The sequence below is a fragment of the Hemitrygon akajei genome, chromosome 11 (assembly GCF_048418815.1).
Source record: "Hemitrygon akajei chromosome 11, sHemAka1.3, whole genome shotgun sequence".
Taxonomy (NCBI): Eukaryota; Metazoa; Chordata; class Chondrichthyes; order Myliobatiformes; family Dasyatidae; genus Hemitrygon; species Hemitrygon akajei.
The window spans coordinates 139,843,967-139,865,454 of NC_133134.1; the positions used below are offsets into that span (position 1 = coordinate 139,843,967).

Genomic DNA, 21,488 nt, shown 5'->3' on the forward strand with positions numbered 1-21,488 from the left:
CACAGACAGTCTCTCTCACGCACAGACAGTCTCTCTCACGCACAGACACTCACTCTCACGCACAGACACTCTCTCTCACGCACAGACACTCACCCTCTCACGCACAGGCAGTCTCTCTCACGCACAGTCTCTCTCACGCACAGACACTCACTCTCACGCACAGACACTCACTCTCACGCACAGACACTCTCTCTCACGCACATACACTCAGTCTCGCACAGACACTCTCTCTCTCCCGCACAGACACTCTCTATCACGCACAGACACTGTCTCTCTCACTCACAGACACTCACTCTCTCACGCACAGACACTGTCTCTCTCTCACGCACAGACACTGTCTCTCTCTCATGCACAGACACTCACTCTCTCACGCACAGACACTCACTCTCTCACGCACAGACACTGTCTCTCTCTCACGCACAGACACTCACTCTCTCACGCACAGGCAGTCTCTCTCACGCACAGTCTCTCTCACGCACAGACACTCACTCTCACGCACAGACACTCACTCTCACGCACAGACACTCACTCTCACGCACAGACACTCTCTCTCACGCACAGACACTCAGTCTCGCACAGACACTCAGTCTCGCACAGACACTCTCTCTCCCGCACAGACACTCTCTCTCCCGCACAGACACTCTCTCTCCCGCACAGACACTCACTCTCTCACGCACAGACACTGTCTCTCTCTCACGCACAGACACTCACTCTCTCACGCACAGACAGTCTCTCTCACGCACAGACAGTCTCTCTCACGCACAGACACTCACTCTCACGCACAGACACTCTCTCTCACGCACAGACACTCAGTCTCGCACAGACACTCAGTCTCGCACAGACACTCTCTCTCTCCCGCACAGACACTCTCTGTCACGCACAGACACTGTCTCTCTCACTCACAGACACTCACTCTCTCACGCACAGACACTGTCTCTCTCTCACGCACAGACACTGTCTCTCTCTCACGCACAGACACTCACTCTCTCACGCACAGACACTCACTCTCTCACGCACAGACACTGTCTCTCTCTCACGCACAGACAGTCTCTCTCTCACGCACAGACACTCACTCTCTCACGCACAGACAGTCTCTCTCACGCACAGTCTCTCTCACGCACAGACACTCACTCTCACGCACAGACACTCACTCTCACGCACAGACACTCTCTCTCACGCACAGACACTCAGTCTCGCACAGACACTCAGTCTCGCACAGACACTCTCTCTCCCGCACAGACACTCTCTCTCCCGCACAGACACTCTCTCTCACGCACAGACACTGTCTCTCTCTCACGCACAGACAGTCTCTCTCACGCACAGACAGTCTCTCTCACTCACAGACACTCACTCTCACGCACAGACACTCAGTCTCGCACAGACACTCTCTCTCTCCCGCACAGACACTCTCTCTCCCGCACAGACACTCTCTCTCCCGCACAGACACTCTCTCTCTCCTGCACAGACACTCTCTCTCCCGCACAGACACTCTCTCTCCCGCACAGACACTGTCTCTCTCTCACGCACAGACAGTCTCTCTCACGCACAGACAGTCTCTCTCACGCACAGACAGTCTCTCTCACTCACAGACACTCACTCTCACGCACAGACACTCAGTCTCGCACAGACACTCAGTCTCGCACAGACACTCTCTCTCTCCCGCACAGACACTCTCTCTCCCGCACAGACACACTCTCTCTCCCGCACAGACACACTCTCTCTCCCGCACAGACACTCTCTCTCTCACGCACAGACACTCACTCTCTCACGCACAGACACTGTCTCTCTCTCACGCACAGACACTCACTCTCTCACGCACAGACAGTCTCTCTCACGCACAGACAGTCTCTCTCACGCACAGACACTCTCTCTCACGCACAGACACTCAGTCTCGCACAGACACTCAGTCTCGCACAGACACTCTCTCTCTCCCGCACAGACACTCTCTGTCACGCACAGACACTGTCTATCTCACTCACAGACACTCACTCTCTCACGCACAGACACTCACTCTCTCACGCACAGACACTGTCTCTCTCTCACGCACAGACACTGTCTCTCTCTCACGCACAGACACTCACTCTCTCACGCACAGACAGTCTCTCTCACGCACAGTCTCTCTCACGCACAGACACTCACTCTCACGCACAGACACTCACTCTCACGCACAGACACTCTCTCTCACGCACAGACACTCAGTCTCGCACAGACACTCAGTCTCGCACAGACACTCTCTCTCCCGCACAGACACTCTCTCTCTCCTGCACAGACACTCTCTCTCCCGCACAGACACTCTCTCTCCCGCACAGACACTCTCTCTCACTCACAGACACTGTCTCTCTCTCACGCACAGACACTGTCTCTCTCTCACGCACAGACAGTCTCTCTCACGCACAGACACTCACTCTCACGCACAGACACTCAGTCTCGCACAGACACTCTCTCTCTCCCACACAGACACACTCTCTCTCCCGCACAGACACTCTCTCTCTCACGCACAGACACTCACTCTCTCACGCACAGACACTGTCTCTCTCTCACGCACAGACACTCACTCTCTCACGCACAGACAGTCTCACTCACGCACAGACAGTCTCTCTCACGCACAGACAGTCTCTCTCACGCACAGACACTCACTCTCACGCACAGACACTCTCTCTCACGCACAGACACTCACCCTCTCACGCACAGGCAGTCTCTCTCACGCACAGTCTCTCTCACGCACAGACACTCACTCTCACGCACAGACACTCACTCTCACGCACAGACACTCTCTCTCACGCACAGACACTCAGTCTCGCACAGACACTCTCTCTCTCCCGCACAGACACTCTCTATCACGCACAGACACTGTCTCTCTCACTCACAGACACTCACTCTCTCACGCACAGACACTGTCTCTCTCTCACGCACAGACACTGTCTCTCTCTCACGCACAGACACTCACTCTCTCACGCACAGACACTCACTCTCTCACGCACAGACACTGTCTCTCTCTCACGCACAGACACTCACTCTCTCACGCACAGGCAGTCTCTCTCACGCACAGTCTCTCTCACGCACAGACACTCACTCTCACGCACAGACACTCACTCTCACGCACAGACACTCTCTCTCACGCACAGACACTCAGTCTCGCACAGACACTCAGTCTCGCACAGACACTCTCTCTCCCGCACAGACACTCTCTCTCCCGCACAGACACTCTCTCTCCCGCACAGACACTCTCTCTCCCGCACAGACACACTCTCTCTCCCGCACAGACACTCTCTCTCCCGCACAGACACTCTCTCTCCCGCACAGACACTCTCTCTCCCGCACAGACACACTCTCTCTCCCGCACAGACAAACTCTCTCTCCCGCACAGACACTCTCTCTCTCCCGCACAGACACTCTCTCTCCCGCACAGACACTGTCTCTCTCTCACGCACAGACACTCACTCTCTCACGCACAGACACTGTCTCTCTCTCACGCACAGACACTCACTCTCTCACGCACAGTCTCTCTCACGCACAGACAGTCTCTCTCACGCACAGACACTCACTCTCACGCACAGACACTCTCTCTCACGCACAGACACTCAGTCTCGCACAGACACTCAGTCTCGCACAGACACTCTCTCTCTCACGCACAGACACTGTCTCTCTCTCACGCACAGACACTGTCTCTCTCTCACGCACAGACACTGTCTCTCTCTCACGCACAGACACTCACTCTCTCACGCACAGGCAGTCTCTCTCACGCACAGTCTCTCTCACGCACAGACACTCACTCTCACGCACAGACACTCACTCTCACGCACAGACACTCTCTCTCACGCACAGACACTCAGTCTCGCACAGACACTCTCTCTCCCGCACAGACACTCTCTCTCCCGCACAGACACTCTCTCTCCCGCACAGACACTCTCTCTCACGCACAGACACTCTCTCTCACGCACAGACACACTCTCTCTCACTCACAGACACTCTCTCTCACTCAGACACTCTCTCACGCACAGACACTGTCTCTCTCTCACGCACAGACACTCTCTCACGCACACTCAATCTCTCACGCACAGACACTCTCACACACAGACACTCTCACATGCACAGACACTCTCACGCACACTCACTCTCTCACGCACAGATACTCTCTCTCCCGCACAGACACACTCTCTCTCCCGCACAGACACACTCTCTCTCCCGCACAGACACTCTCTCTCTCACGCACAGACACTCACTCTCTCACGCACAGACACTGTCTCTCTCTCACGCACAGACACTCACTCTCTCACGCACAGACAGTCTCTCTCACGCACAGACAGTCTCTCTCACGCACAGACACTCACTCTCACGCACAGACACTCTCTCTCACGCACAGACACTCAGTCTCGCACAGACACTCAGTCTCGCACAGACACTCTCTCTCTCCCGCACAGACACTCTCTGTCACGCACAGACACTGTCTCTCTCACTCACAGACACTCACTCTCTCACGCACAGACACTGTCTCTCTCTCACGCACAGACACTGTCTCTCTCTCACGCACAGACACTCACTCTCTCACGCACAGACACTCACTCTCTCACGCACAGACACTGTCTCTCTCTCACGCACAGACAGTCTCTCTCTCACGCACAGACACTCACTCTCTCACGCACAGACAGTCTCTCTCACGCACAGTCTCTCTCACGCACAGACACTCACTCTCACGCACAGACACTCACTCTCACGCACAGACACTCTCTCTCACGCACAGACACTCAGTCTCGCACAGACACTCAGTCTCGCACAGACACTCTCTCTCCCGCACAGACACTCTCTCTCCCGCACAGACACTCTCTCTCACGCACAGACACTGTCTCTCTCTCACGCACAGACAGTCTCTCTCATGCACAGACAGTCTCTCTCACTCACAGACACTCACTCTCACGCACAGACACTCAGTCTCGCACAGACACTCTCTCTCTCCCGCACAGACACTCTCTCTCCCGCACAGACACTCTCTCTCCCGCACAGACACTCTCTCTCTCCTGCACAGACACTCTCTCTCCCGCACAGACACTCTCTCTCCCGCACAGACACTGTCTCTCTCTCACGCACAGACAGTCTCTCTCACGCACAGACTGTCTCTCTCACGCACAGACAGTCTCTCTCACTCACAGACACTCACTCTCACGCACAGACACTCAGTCTCGCACAGACACTCAGTCTCGCACAGACACTCTCTCTCTCCCGCACAGACACTCTCTCTCCCGCACAGACACACTCTCTCTCCCGCACAGACACACTCTCTCTCCCGCACAGACACTCTCTCTCTCACGCACAGACACTCACTCTCTCACGCACAGACACTGTCTCTCTCTCACGCACAGACACTCACTCTCTCACGCACAGACAGTCTCTCTCACGCACAGACAGTCTCTCTCACGCACAGACACTCTCTCTCACGCACAGACACTCAGTCTCGCACAGACACTCAGTCTCGCACAGACACTCTCTCTCTCCCGCACAGACACTCTCTGTCACGCACAGACACTGTCTCTCTCACTCACAGACACTCACTCTCTCACGCACAGACACTCACTCTCTCACGCACAGACACTGTCTCTCTCTCACGCACAGACACTGTCTCTCTCTCACGCACAGACACTCACTCTCTCACGCACAGACAGTCTCTCTCACGCACAGTCTCTCTCACGCACAGACACTCACTCTCACGCACAGACACTCACTCTCACGCACAGACACTCTCTCTCACGCACAGACACTCAGTCTCGCACAGACACTCAGTCTCGCACAGACACTCTCTCTCCCGCACAGACACTCTCTCTCTCCTGCACAGACACTCTCTCTCCCGCACAGACACTCTCTCTCCCGCACAGACACTCTCTCTCACTCACAGACACTGTCTCTCTCTCACGCACAGACACTGTCTCTCTCTCACGCACAGACAGTCTCTCTCACGCACAGACACTCACTCTCACGCACAGACACTCAGTCTCGCACAGACACTCTCTCTCTCCCACACAGACACACTCTCTCTCCCGCACAGACACTCTCTCTCTCACGCACAGACACTCACTCTCTCACGCACAGACACTGTCTCTCTCTCACGCACAGACACTCACTCTCTCACGCACAGACAGTCTCACTCACGCACAGACAGTCTCTCTCACGCACAGACAGTCTCTCTCACGCACAGACACTCACTCTCACGCACAGACACTCTCTCTCACGCACAGACACTCACCCTCTCACGCACAGGCAGTCTCTCTCACGCACAGTCTCTCTCACGCACAGACACTCACTCTCACGCACAGACACTCACTCTCACGCACAGACACTCACTCTCACGCACAGACACTCTCTCTCACGCACAGACACTCAGTCTCGCACAGACACTCTCTCTCTCCCGCACAGACACTCTCTATCACGCACAGACACTGTCTCTCTCACTCACAGACACTCACTCTCTCACGCACAGACACTGTCTCTCTCTCACGCACAGACACTGTCTCTCTCTCATGCACAGACACTCACTCTCTCACGCACAGACACTCACTCTCTCACGCACAGACACTGTCTCTCTCTCACGCACAGACACTCACTCTCTCACGCACAGGCAGTCTCTCTCACGCACAGTCTCTCTCACGCACAGACACTCACTCTCACGCACAGACACTCACTCTCACGCACAGACACTCTCTCTCACGCACAGACACTCAGTCTCGCACAGACACTCAGTCTCGCACAGACACTCTCTCTCCCGCACAGACACTCTCTCTCCCGCACAGACACTCTCTCTCCCGCACAGACACTCTCTCTCCCGCACAGACACTCTCTCTACCGCACAGACACACTCTCTCTCCCGCACAGACACACTCTCTCTCCCGCACAGACACTCTCTCTCCCGCACAGACACTCTCTCTCCCGCACAGACACTCTCTCTCCCGCACAGACACACTCTCTCTCCCGCACAGACACACTCTCTCTCCCGCACAGACACTCTCTCTCTCCCGCACAGACACTCTCTCTCCCGCACAGACACTGTCTCTCTCTCACGCACAGACACTCACTCTCTCACGCACAGACACTGTCTCTCTCTCACGCACAGACACTCACTCTCTCACGCACAGTCTCTCTCACGCACAGACAGTCTCTCTCACGCACAGACACTCACTCTCACGCACAGACACTCTCTCTCACGCACAGACACTCAGTCTCGCACAGACACTCAGTCTCGCACAGACACTCTCTCTCTCACGCACAGACACTGTCTCTCTCTCACGCACAGACACTGTCTCTCTCTCACGCACAGACACTGTCTCTCTCTCACGCACAGACACTCACTCTCTCACGCACAGGCAGTCTCTCTCACGCACAGTCTCTCTCACGCACAGACACTCACTCTCACGCACAGACACTCACTCTCACGCACAGACACTCTCTCTCACGCACAGACACTCAGTCTCGCACAGACACTCTCTCTCCCGCACAGACACTCTCTCTCCCGCACAGACACTCTCTCTCCCGCACAGACACTCTCTCTCACGCACAGACACTCTCTCTCACGCACAGACACACTCTCTCTCACTCACAGACACTCTCTCTCACTCAGACACTCTCTCACGCACAGACACTGTCTCTCTCTCACGCACAGACACTCTCTCACGCACACTCAATCTCTCACGCACAGACACTCTCACACACAGACACTCTCACATGCACAGACACTCTCACGCACACTCACTCTCTCACGCACACAAAATCTTTCACGCACAGACACTCACGCACGCACAGACACTCTCACACACGGACACTGTCTCTCTCACGCACAGTCACTGTCTCTCACGCACGGACACTCACTCTCTCGCACGGACACTCACTCACTCTCTCGCACGGACACTCACCCTCTCTCACACGGACACTGTCTCTCTCTCACGCACGGACACTCACCCTCTCTCACACGGACACTCACTCTCTCGCACGGACACTCACTCTCTCTCACGCACAGACACTCTCTCTCTCACGCACAGACACTCACTCTCTCACGCACAGACACTCACTCTCTCACGCACAGACAGTCTCTCTCACGCACAGACAGTCTCTCTCACGCACAGACACTCACTCTCACGCACGGACACTCTCTCTCTCACGCACAGACACTCTCTCTCACGCACAGACACTCAGTCTCGCACAGACACTCAGTCTCGCACAGACACTCTCTCTCTCCCGCACAGACACTCTCTGTCACGCACAGACACTGTCTCTCTCACTCACAGACACTCACTCTCTCACACACAGACACTGTCTCTCTCTCACGCACAGACACTCACTCTCTCACGCACAGACACTCACTCTCTCACGCACAGACACTGTCTCTCTCTCACGCACAGACACTGTCTCTCTCTCACGCACAGACACTCACTCTCTCACGCACAGACAGTCTCTCTCACGCACAGTCTCTCTCACGCACAGACACTCACTCTCACGCACAGACACTCACTCTCACGCACAGACACTCACTCTCACGCACAGACACTCTCTCTCACGCACAGACACTCAGTCTCGCACAGACACTCTCTCTCCCGCACAGACACTCTCTCTCTCCTGCACAGACACTCTCTCTCACGCACAGACACTGTCTCTCTCTCACGCACAGACACTGTCTCTCTCTCACGCACAGACACTCACTCTCACGCACAGACACTCAGTCTCGCACAGACACTCTCTCTCCCGCACAGACACTCTCTCTCCCGCACAGACACTCTCTGTCCCGCACAGACACTGTCTCTCTCCCGCACAGACACTGTCTCTCTCCCGCACAGACACTCTCTCTGTCACGCACAGACACTGTCACTCTCACTCACAGACACTCACTCTCTCACGCACAGACACTGTCTCTCTCTCACGCACAGACACTGTCTCTCTCTCACGCACAGACACTCACTCTCTCACGCACAGACACTGTCTCTCTCTGTCACGCACAGACACTGTCTCTGTCACGCACAGACACTGTCACTCTCACTCACAGACACTCACTCTCTCACGCACAGACACTGTCTCTCTCTCACGCACAGACACTGTCTCTCTCTCACGCACAGACACTCACTCTCTCACGCACAGACACTGTCTCTCTCTCACGCACAGACACTGTCTCTCTCTCACGCACAGACACTGTCTCTCTCTCACGCACAGACACTGTCTCTCTCTCACGCACAGACAGTCTCTCTCACGCACAGACAGTCTCTCTCACGCACAGACAGTCTCTCTCACGCACAGACACTCAGTCTCGCACAGACACTCAGTCTCGCACAGACACTCAGTCTCGCACAGACACTCAGTCTCGCACAGACACTCAGTCTTGCACAGACACTCTCTCTCTCCCGCACAGATACTCTCTCTCCCGCACAGACACACTCTCTCTCCCGCACAGACACACTCTCTCTCCCGCACAGACACTCTCTCTCTCACGCACAGACACTCACTCTCTCACGCACAGACACTGTCTCTCTCTCACGCACAGACACTCACTCTCTCACGCACAGACAGTCTCTCTCACGCACAGACAGTCTCTCTCACGCACAGACTCTCACTCTCACGCACAGACACTCTCTCTCACGCACAGACACTCAGTCTCGCACAGACACTCAGTCTCGCACAGACACTCTCTCTCTCCCGCACAGACACTCTCTGTCACGCACAGACACTGTCTCTCTCACTCACAGACACTCACTCTCTCACGCACAGACACTGTCTCTCTCTCACGCACAGACACTGTCTCTCTCTCACGCACAGACACTCACTCTCTCACGCACAGACACTCACTCTCTCACGCACAGACACTGTCTCTCTCTCACGCACAGACACTGTCTCTCTCTCACGCACAGACACTCACTCTCTCACGCACAGACAGTCTCTTTCACGCACAGTCTCTCTCACGCACAGACACTCACTCTCACGCACAGACACTCACTCTCACGCACAGACACTCTCTCTCACGCACAGACACTCAGTCTCGCACAGACACTCAGTCTCGCACAGACACTCTCTCTCCCGCACAGACACTCTCTCTCTCCTGCACAGACACTCTCTCTCCCGCACAGACACTCTCTCTCCCGCACAGACACTGTCTCTCTCTCACGCACAGACACTGTCTCTCTCTCACGCACAGACAGTCTCTCTCACGCACAGACAGTCTCTCTCACTCACAGACACTCACTCTCACGCACAGACACTCAGTCTCGCACAGACACTCTCTCTCTCCCGCACAGACACTCTCTCTCCCGCACAGACACTCTCTCTCCCGCACAGACACTCTCTCTCTCCCGCACAGACACTCTCTCTCTCCTGCACAGACACTCTCTCTCCCGCACAGACACTGTCTCTCTCTCACGCACAGACAGTCTCTCTCACGCACAGACAGTCTCTCTCACGCACAGACAGTCTCTCTCACTCACAGACACTCACTCTCACGCACAGACACTCAGTCTCGCACAGACACTCAGTCTCGCACAGACACTCAGTCTCGCACAGACACTCTCTCTCTCCCGCACAGACACTCTCTCTCCCGCACAGACACACTCTCTCTCCCGCACAGACACACTCTCTCTCCCGCACAGACACTCTCTCTCTCACGCACAGACACTCACTCTCTCACGCACAGACACTGTCTCTCTCTCACGCACAGACACTCACTCTCTCACGCACAGACAGTCTCTCTCACGCACAGACAGTCTCTCTCACGCACAGACACTCACTCTCACGCACAGACACTCTCTCTCACGCACAGACACTCAGTCTCGCACAGACACTCAGTCTCGCACAGACACTCTCTCTCTCCCGCACAGACACTCTCTGTCACGCACAGACACTGTCTCTCTCACTCACAGACACTCACTCTCTCACGCACAGACACTGTCTCTCTCTCACGCACAGACACTGTCTCTCTCTCACGCACAGACACTCACTCTCTCACGCACAGACAGTCTCTCTCACGCACAGTCTCTCTCACGCACAGACACTCACTCTCACGCACAGACACTCACTCTCACGCACAGACACTCTCTCTCACGCACAGACACTCAGTCTCGCACAGACACTCAGTCTCGCACAGACACTCTCTCTCCCGCACAGACACTCTCTCTCTCCTGCACAGACACTCTCTCTCCCGCACAGACACTCTCTCTCCCGCACAGACACTCTCTCTCCCGCACAGACACTGTCTCTCTCTCACGCACAGACACTGTCTCTCTCTCACGCACAGACAGTCTCTCTCACGCACAGACACTCACTCTCTCACGCACAGACACTCACTCTCTCACGCACAGACACTGTCTCTCTCTCACGCACAGACACTCACTCTCTCACGCACAGACAGTCTCTCTCACGCACAGACAGTCTCTCTCACGCACAGACACTCACTCTCACGCACAGACACTCTCTCTCACGCACAGACACTGTCTCGCTCTCACACACGGACACTCAGTCTCTCACGCATGGACACTCACTCTCTCGCACGGACACTGTCTCTCTCACGCAGGGACACTCACCCTCTCACGCACAGACACTGTCTCTCTCTAATGCACAGACACTCACTCTCTCACGCACAGACACTCACTCTCTCACGCACAGACACTGTCTCTCTCTCACGCACAGACACTGTCTCTCTCACGCACAGACACTCACCCTCTCACGCACAGACACTGTCTCTCTCACGCACGGACACTGTCTCTCTCTCACGCACAGACACTCACCCTCTCACGCACGGACACTCACTCTCACGCACGGACACTCACCCTCTCACGCACGGACACTGTCTCTCTCACGCACGGACACTCTCTCTCACGCACGGACACTCTCTCTCACGCACAGTCACTCACCCTCTCACGCACGGACACCGTCTCTCTCACGCACGGACACCGTCTCTCTCCCGCACGGACACCGTCTCTCTCCCGCACAGACACTCTCTCTCTCCCGCACAGACACTCTCTCTCCCGCACAGACACTCTCTCTCCCGCACAGACACTGTCTCTCTCCCGCACAGACACTGTCTCTCTCCCGCACAGACACACTCTCTCTCCCGCACATACACTCTCTCTCTCCCGCACAGATACTGTCTCTCTCCCGCACAGACACACTCTCTCTCCCGCACAGACACTCTCTCTCTCCCGCACAGACACTCTCTCTCCCGCACAGACACTCTCTGTCCCGCACAGACACTCTCTCTCCCGCACAGACACTGTCTCTCTCCCGCACAGACACTGTCTCTCTCCCGCACAGACACTGTCTCTCTCACGCACAGACACTGTCACTCTCACTCACAGACACTCACTCTCTCACGCACAGACACTGTCTCTCTCTCACGCACAGACACTCACTCTCTCACGCACAGACACTGTCTCTCTCTCACGCACAGACACTGTCTCTCTCTCACGCACAGACAGTCTCTCTCACGCACAGACAGTCTCTCTCACGCACAGACAGTCTCTCTCACTCACAGACACTCAGTCTCACGCACAGACACTCAGTCTCGCACAGACACTCAGTCTCGCACAGACACTCTCTCTCTCCCGCACAGACACTCTCTCTCCCGCACAGACACACTCTCTCTCCCGCACAGACACTCTCTCTCTCACGCACAGACACTCACTCTCTCACGCACAGACACTCACTCTCTCGCACAGACACTGTCTCTCTCTCACGCACAGACAGTCTCTCTCACGCACAGACAGTCTCTCTCACGCACAGACACTCACTCTCACGCACAGACACTCTCTCTCACGCACAGACACTCTCTCTCCCGCACAGACACTCAGTCTCGCACAGACACTCAGTCTCGCACAGACACTCAGTCTCGCACAGACACTCTCTCTCTCCCGCACAGACACTCTCTGTCACGCACAGACACTGTCTCTCTCACTCACAGACACTCACTCTCTCACGCACAGACACTGTCTCTCTCTCACGCACAGACACTCACTCTCTCACGCACAGACACTCACTCTCTCACGCACAGACACTGTCTCTCTCTCACGCACAGACACTGTCTCTCTCTCACGCACAGGCAATCTCTCTCACGCACAGACACTCACTCTCACGCACAGACACTCACTCTCACGCACAGACACTCTCTCTCTCGCACAGACACTCAGTCTCGCACAGACACTCAGTCTCGCACAGACACTCAGTCTCGCACAGACACTCTCTCTCTCCCGCACAGACACTCTCTCTCTCCCGCACAGACACTCTCTGTCACGCACAGACACTGTCTCTCTCACTCACAGACACTCACTCTCTCACGCACAGACACTCACTCTCTCACGCACAGACACTCACTCTCTCACGCACAGACACTGTCTCTCTCTCACGCACAGACACTGTCTCTCTCTGACGCACAGTCTCTCTCACGCACAGACACTCACTCTCACGCACAGACACTCTCTCTCACGCACAGACACTCAGTCTCGCACAGACACTCTCTCTCTCACGCACAGACACTCTCTCTCTCACGCACAGACACTCTCTCTCACGCACAGACACTCTCTCTCCCGCACAGACACACTCTCTCTCCCGCACAGACACACTCTCTCTCCCGCACAGACACTCTCTCTCTCCCGCACAGCCACTCTCTCTCCCGCACAGACACACTCTCTCTCCCGCACAGACACTCTCTCTCTCCCGCACAGACACTCTCTCTCCCGCACAGCCACTCTCTCTCCCGCACAGCCACTCTCTCTCCCGCACAGACACTCTCTCTCCCGCACAGACACTCTCTCTCCCGCACAGACACTCTCTCTCACGCACAGACACTCTCTCTCACACACAGACACTGTCTCTCTCACTCACAGACACTGTCTCTCTCATTCACAGACACTCTCTCTCTCACGCACACTCACTCTCTCACACACAGACACTCTCTCTCTCACGCACACTCACTCTCTCACGCACAGACACTCACTGTCTCACGCACAGACACTGTCTCACACACTCTCACACAGACACAGGGTGGGGTGAGAGAGAAACGTGAAAATGATTGAATGGGTGAAATGACTGACCTATGATGACAGCGTCAGAATATGAATGAACAAGTTTATGTTCACTCCAGATTACAATAGAGTTTTGTTCCTGTGATCAGTAGCTTTGCAGCAGCCGGCAAATCCATCTGGCTAATCTACCAAACACTTGGTCACGTGTATGGGCTTTGTATAAGTTGGTCAGTCATAACCTGGGATGATTTGTACCAATAGACCCAATAATTTTTTTTATTGTTTCTGACAGATATACTTTGAAATAATGTTGGAACTGATTGTAGACAATAGGAGAGGGAAACCAGAGGTCCATGAGCCAGTACTCATCAGATGTGGAGAGGGTCAATAACTTTTAAATTCTTGGGTGACTCTGTCTCAGAGGACATGTCCTGGACTCATCATATAAATATAATTGCAAAGAAAGCACAAAATTGCCTCTATTTTCTCAGGAATGTCATCAAAAACTTTGGAAAACTTCTACAGGTGTGGTGGGAAGTGTGCTGACTGGTTGCATTGCGGCCTGGTATGGGAACACCAATGCTTTCAAGCAGAAAATCCCACAAAAGGTAATGGATTCTGCCCAGTACATCGCGGGCAAAACCCTCCCAACCATTGAGCACATCTACATGAAACATTGCTGTAGAAAAATAGTATCGGTCATCGAAGGTCCTCACCACCCAGGCCATACTCTTTCCCACTGCTGCCATCAGGTAAAGGGTACAGGTGCCTCAGGACTCGTACCACCTACCTCTCAACCATCAGGCTCTTGAGCATTCTATTTCCGGTGTTCCCACAACTGATGGTCTCACTCTTTATCTTGTTATTTCATACTTGTTAGTTATTGCTATTACTTATATTTGCATTTGCACAGCTTGTTGTTTATTGATCCAGTTTACAGTTATTGTTCTATAGATTTGCTAATAATGCCCACAGGGAAAAGAATCTCAGGGTTGTATGTGGTGATAATAAATCTTACTTTGAACTTTGTAATTCTATTGCGTTGTAGTGGCGGCAGCGAGGGCACATTGGACAAATTATTACCTCCTGTGACCAACACTCTGTCACCAAGAAAGCGAAACACAAGCCAATGCAAATCTGAGCCACCGCTTCTAAGGACAAACAAACGGACAATTTATACGGCAGGACGGCCTCCGTGGTACAATGAACATGGAACTCAGTCCAAAGAAGCATTTGTTATTGGTAAGCACTTGCAGAATTGGGCTTAGAATATTTATGTTTGAAAATATTTTGCAATTGTTGTCACTTAACCTGTAATAGTCCTTGCTGAATACTATTTAGAATCCCAATTGTTGGTTTGATCCTGATAGCCACACTGTAAAAAAAACTAATTTCCCAACATCAGTTTGAACTTGAGGTAGTTGTTGAAAACATTGGGCATTTCAGTACCTGTTTGATGCTATTTGACCCAATGATTTCTTCCAGCGACACAAGAGAAACTGCAGATGATAGAAATCCAGATTAACATACATAAGATGCTGGAGGATCTCAACAGGTCAGGCAGCATCTGTAGAGGGGATTCTTGAACCCATCCGGATCCATCTGATCAGCGATATCCCCTATGTGCTAACCTTCCCTCCTTGCCTTCTCTGTTACTGAAAACTAACTGTCCTGCCGAAGAGTCTCAGCTGAAACATCGGCTGTACTCTTTTCCATAGATGCTGCCTGGCCTGCTGAGTTCCTCCAGCATTCTGTGTGTGTTGCTTGGATTTCCAGCATGTGCAGATTCTCTCTTGTTCCTGCTTTTCCCTCTTCCCAGTTCTGTTGAAGGATCCCATATCTGAAACATTAAGCACTTTCTTCTTCGACAAATGCTGCCTGATCTGCTGAGTGCTTCCAGTGTTTTCTCCTAGTGTTTAAGGTTTCAGGCCTCTGTGGGTTTCTTTATTTCCTCTGTCTTGCGAAGTTGCCACTGACTGTATTGAAACCTGTGTGGATGAGTGTGTGCCTACAGAAACTTGCTGTACATTCCCAAACCAAAAGCCATGGATGAACCAGGATGTTCATAGTTTGCAGAGGGCTAGATCTGTGGCATTCTGTTTGGCCACCCAGGTATGCATAAGGAAACCAGGTATGACTTGTGGAGGACTAGTTCAAGAGCCAAGAAACAATTCTGAGAGGGGTTAGGGGTGACTTCGGATGCATGTCAGCTCTGCATACAAAGCAAAATCCATGCCTGCAGCATCCGATGACCTTGTGATCTCTGTCTCAGAGGCCAATGTCAGGCTGCCTTTCAAGAGGGCTCGTTAGAGTACCCTTGCAAGGCAGCAGGGCCCAATGGAGTACCTGGTAAGGCTCTGAAAACCTCTGCCAAATAACTGGTGGAGTTATTCAAAGACATTTTCAATCTCTTACTGCTACAGTCAAAGTTCCCGCCTGCTCTAAAAGTGCAACTATTATACCAGAGCCCAAGAAGAACAGTGTGAGCTGCCTTAACTACTATCATCCAGGAGCACTCGCATCTATGGTTGTGAAAAGCTTTGAGAGTTTGGTCATGACTAGAGTTAACACCTGACCCCCTGCAATTCACCTATCGCCACAGTAGGTCGCAGCAGACGCAATCTCAGTGGCTCTCCATGGGGCCTTAGATCGCCTGGACAATGCAAATACCTATGTATTCACTATAGCTCAGCACTTCACACAGTCCTGATCGAAAAGCTACGGAACCTGGGCTTCTGTACCTCCCTCAGCAAGTGGATCCTCAACTTCCTAACCAGAAAACTACAATCTTCACCTCGCTGACAATCAGCATTATCGCAACACAGGGATGTGTGCTTAGCCCACTGCTCTACTCTCTACGCCCGTGACTGTGCGGTGAGGCATAGCTCAAATGCCATCTCTACATTTGCAGATGATGCAACCATTGTTGAGTTTCAGATGGTGATGAAAGGGCGTACAGGAGTGAGATATACCAGCTAGTTCAGTGGTATCATTGCAACCTTGCCCTCAACATCAGCAAGGCCAAAGAGCTGATTGTGGACTTCAGGAATGGTAAAATGAAGGAACACAAATCAGTCATCACAGAGAGATCAGAAGTGGAGAGAGTGAACAATTTCAAGTTCCTGGGTGTCAATATCTCTGGGGACCTAATGTGTCTGCAACATATTGTTGGAGCTATAAAGAAGGCAAGACAGTGACTATATTTCATTAGCAGTTTGAAGAGATTTGGTTTGTCAACTGAAAGCCTGTACAAATGTACTGTGCAGAGCATTCTGAGTGGCTGCATCACTGTCTGGTATGGCGGGGCGGGGGGGGGGGGGGGGGGTTACTGTACAAAATTGAATGAGTTGCAGAAACATAAAATTAGTCAGCTCCATCATGGGTACTCACCTCCAGAGTATCCAAAACATCTTTAAAGAGTGATTGTGTTCGGAAGGCGGCGTCCATCATTAAGGATTCTCCCCACCCAGGATGTGCCCTTTTCTCATCAGTACCATTGGGAAGGAGGTACAGAAGTTTCAAGGTACACACTCGGCAATTCAGGAACAGCTTCTTTACCTCTGCCATTTAATTTCTAAATGGACATTGAACCCATGAACACTACCTCACTACATTTTTTATTTCTGTTTTTTTTGCACTACTTATTTTAGCTTTACTATTTAGTAGACATATATATGTATATACTTAATGTAATAGCTTTTTTTCTCTTAATTTATTTATCATGTATTTCATTGTACTACTGTAGTTCCTGACATATGCCAGTGATATTAAACCTGATTCTGATTCAAAATGCTGGTGGAACGCAGCAGGCCAGACAGCATCTATAGGGAGAAGCGCTGTCAATGTTTCCGGCCGAGTCCTGACGAAGAGTCCTGACCAGCATTTTGTGTGTGTTGCTTGAATTTCCAGCATCTACAGATTTCCTCGTGTTTCCTTGATTCTGATTAGAAGGTTTTGGAGCCATCCCTTCTCCTATTCAAATTGTTTGTGAATCAGAAAGACATTCAGTTTCATGTCAGGCTCATCCAGTACACCAGGCCTCATAGGACCTGCATTTGACAAAATTTCTTTTACCTTCAGTTCCTAATTTTAGGCAACATTAAAGCAGCCATGAACTGTAGTGTGTTTAAACTGCTGCATGAAAAGAAAATGTTTAGCATCATGTGATGTATACAGACAGTAAACCCACAAATTATTTTTAGAATCAGTCATGTTTGTTATCACTGGCATAGGTCATGAAACTTGTTGTGTGGAATAATACAGAGCAATAAAGTTCTAATAAGAAATGTAGAAACATAAATAAATAGTGAGGTAGTGTTCATGGACAGCTCAGAAATCTGATGGCAGAGGGGAAGAAGCTTTTTCTAAAATGTTGAGTGTGCATCATCAGGATCCTGTACCACCACTTTGATGGTGGTGATGAGAAGGGGACAGGTCTTGGATACCGAGGATCCTTAATGATGGAGACTGCCTTCTTGAAGCATCACTTTTTGAAGACGTCCTTGATGGTAGGGAGGAGAGTGCCCGTGATGGAGCTGGCTGAGTTTACAACCCTCTGCAGTTTTTTTTTCCTGAGCATTGGAGCCTCCATACCAACTAGTCAAGATGCTCTCCACGGTAAATCTGTAGAAATTTGCTAGTCTTTGGTGACATGCCAAATTTCTTCAAATACCTGATGTAGCTGCTGGCATGCTGTCTTCATTATTGCATCAATATGTTGGAACCATGATAGATCCTTTGATACCCAGGAACTTGAAGCTGCTCTCCTTGCCACTGCTGATCTCAATGAGGAACAGTGTGTGTTCTCCTGACTCCCCCTTCCTGAAGTTCGTAATCAGTTCCTTAGTCTTGCTGACGTTGAGTGCAAGGTTGAAGATGTGACACTACTCATCCAGCCAACGACAGTGTTGCTCATGATTCTGACATTGATTCCCAAGTTTAATATTTAATTAGAAATGAACAACTCTTTACAGTAGGTTTTTAACCTGTTTTCACTTGAATGTAGAAAGTTTAAATATAAAAACCAGAAAGTTCAAGTTTCACTCGATCTTCACATGCTTATTTAAAATAATATGCAAATACAGTAACTAAACGTAAGAATTTATTTGGTTATTTGGGAAGATCTGACCAACAAAGCATCCATGACAAGCCACAACATTAAACGCTTCTCAGAATTGAGCATTGGATGTCAGAATCAGAACCAGGTTTATAAGCACTGGCATCTGATGTGAAATTTGTTAACTTAGCAGCAGCAGTTCAATGCAATACATAATCTAGAATAGAGAAAAATAAATAAGTAAAATAAACATAAACAAGTAAATCAATTGTGTATATTGAATAGATTTTTTTAAAAATGTACAAAAACAGAAATACTGTATATTAAAAAAATTGAGATAGTGTCCAAAGATTCAATGTCCACTTAGGAATTGGATGGCAGAGGGGAAGAAGCTGTTCCTGAATTGCTCTGAGTGTGTGCCTTCAGGCTTCTGTACCTCCTACCTGATGGTAACAGTGAGAAAAGGGCATGCCCTGGGTGCTGGAGGTCCTTAATAATGGACACTGCCTTTCTGAGACACCGCTCTCTGAAGATGTCCTGGGTACTTTGTAGGCTAGTACCCAAGATGGAGCCGACTAGATCTACAACCTTCTGCAGCTTCTTTCAGTCCTGGGCAGAAGCCCCTCCATACCAGACAGTGATGCAGCCTGTCAGAATGTCACAGTACAACTATAGAAATTTTTGAATGTAAATCTCTTCAAACTCCTAATGAAGTATAGCCACTGTCTTGCCTTCTTTATAACTACATCGATATGTTGGGACCAGGTTAGATCCTCAGAGATCTTCACACCCAGGCACCCAGGTATACGTTCCTTCATCTTACCCTTCCTGAAGTCCACAATCAGCTCTTTCATTTTACTGATGTTGAGTGCCAGGTTGTTGCTGCGGCACCACTCCACTAGTTGGCATATCTCACTCCTGTACACCCTCTCGTCACCACCTCAGATTCCACCAACAATGGTTGTATCGTCAGCAAATTTATAGATAGTATTTGAGCTATGCCTAGCCACATAGTCATGTGTATACAGAGAGTAGAGCAGTGGGCTAAGCACACACCCCTGAGGTGTACCAGTGTTGATCATCAACGAGAGGAAATGTTATCACCAATCTACACAGATTGGTGAACTTTAAACCATGAAATTGTTGAAGATAGCCATACATCTTTGCAGCATCAGGTAAAGTCTGAACGGTTTGACAATATACACTTTGCAAAGATGCATCAGAAGATCTCGGCCACATTTTAAACTCATTTTCAAAGGCATTTCAGGAATTTGAAATAAATGCCTTTCTTTTCCCAAACAGAAAAAACCAGACTTCATCGCTTATAGATTATGGTCTCTTAACTAAAAACAGTGATAGTTACAAATGTGTTCTGTTGGTGTTACTAATGCAATTAAAGGAAGCAGTATACTTTACAGTAACTGATGATAAATCATCCACAACACTGTCTTTTTAACATTGTGAAAGATTCTGCTGTTTGTCCTTGGACAGTGATTGAAAGAAAGTTCTTGAATACAAGCAGATGAAAGCATTTTCCTTATAATAAAAAAAATAGATTGTGCATAGTATTGGTTTCCTGTACAAATCTAATTAACTTTTGGAAGCTTCTAAGTTGAAATATTCATACTTATCAGTCAATCACATATTCATAATTTAGAATTGTGGTTAAATATTCCCAAACACCGGTGCTGACGGATAGCAAAGGAAAACCAGGCTTTTTCCAGAATGGCTGAAAGAACGACTCAATGACAAGGATGTCGGATTTAGGAGGGTATTTTCAGAGATGTAAGAATAAGCGAGGAGTTCTCTAATCAGAACTCAAAGCTGCTTATTCCTTGGATTCTATAGAATGGATTGGGAAGGTTATTACTGTATAAGGAAAATTGTCTTTTTTCAGTGTTTCGGAAAGCTGGCAACTACATTTTGTGCTACTTTTTCAGGATTGTGTGGAGGCAGTGCTTCAGGCAAAACTACAGTGGCCAGAAAAATAATAGAAGCTTTGGATGTGCCCTGGGTTGTCCTTCTGTCTGTGGACTCCTTTTACAAGGTACATATATTTATGACTCAGATATTATAGTTATTTCATCAGTTGCTATTGTAGAGAAGGAATTAGTTAATCGGTGAATCATTCAGATAGCAAGCTAAAAGTTAAAGAAGTTTAAATTTTGATTCTACTTTGAATTCTCATTGGGACAAGTTGGTCCATTGCCTCCTACTGCTATTCTCAGATTGGAGGAGAAACTCCTCATATTGCACCTGGGTAAACTCCAACCGAATGGCATGAATATTGATTTCTCTTAACTTTCAGTAATTTCTTCCCCTTCCCATCTGTATTTTTCAATTCCTCTTTCCGGCTGTCGTCTTACCTCCTCTCCTGCTCACCTGCCATCTTGAACTCCTACCCCTCTCCCCAACTTCTTATTCTGGCTTTCTCCCCACTCCTGTCCAGTCCTGATGGA

General features: G+C 50.7%; 1 protein-coding gene across 4 annotated transcripts in view; it reads left to right on the forward strand.

Moving 5' to 3' along the window:
• Positions 1–21,488, forward strand: part of LOC140736070 (uridine-cytidine kinase-like 1) — a 202,126-nt gene that overhangs the window by 121,869 nt on the left and 58,769 nt on the right. For all 4 annotated transcript variants that reach the window (XM_073061805.1, XM_073061803.1, XM_073061802.1 and 1 more), the window contains 2 exons: positions 15,022–15,215; positions 20,970–21,076. In XM_073061805.1, the coding sequence (XP_072917906.1) occupies positions 15,022–15,215; positions 20,970–21,076 (301 nt within the window). The remainder of the gene's footprint in view (positions 1–15,021; positions 15,216–20,969; positions 21,077–21,488) is intronic.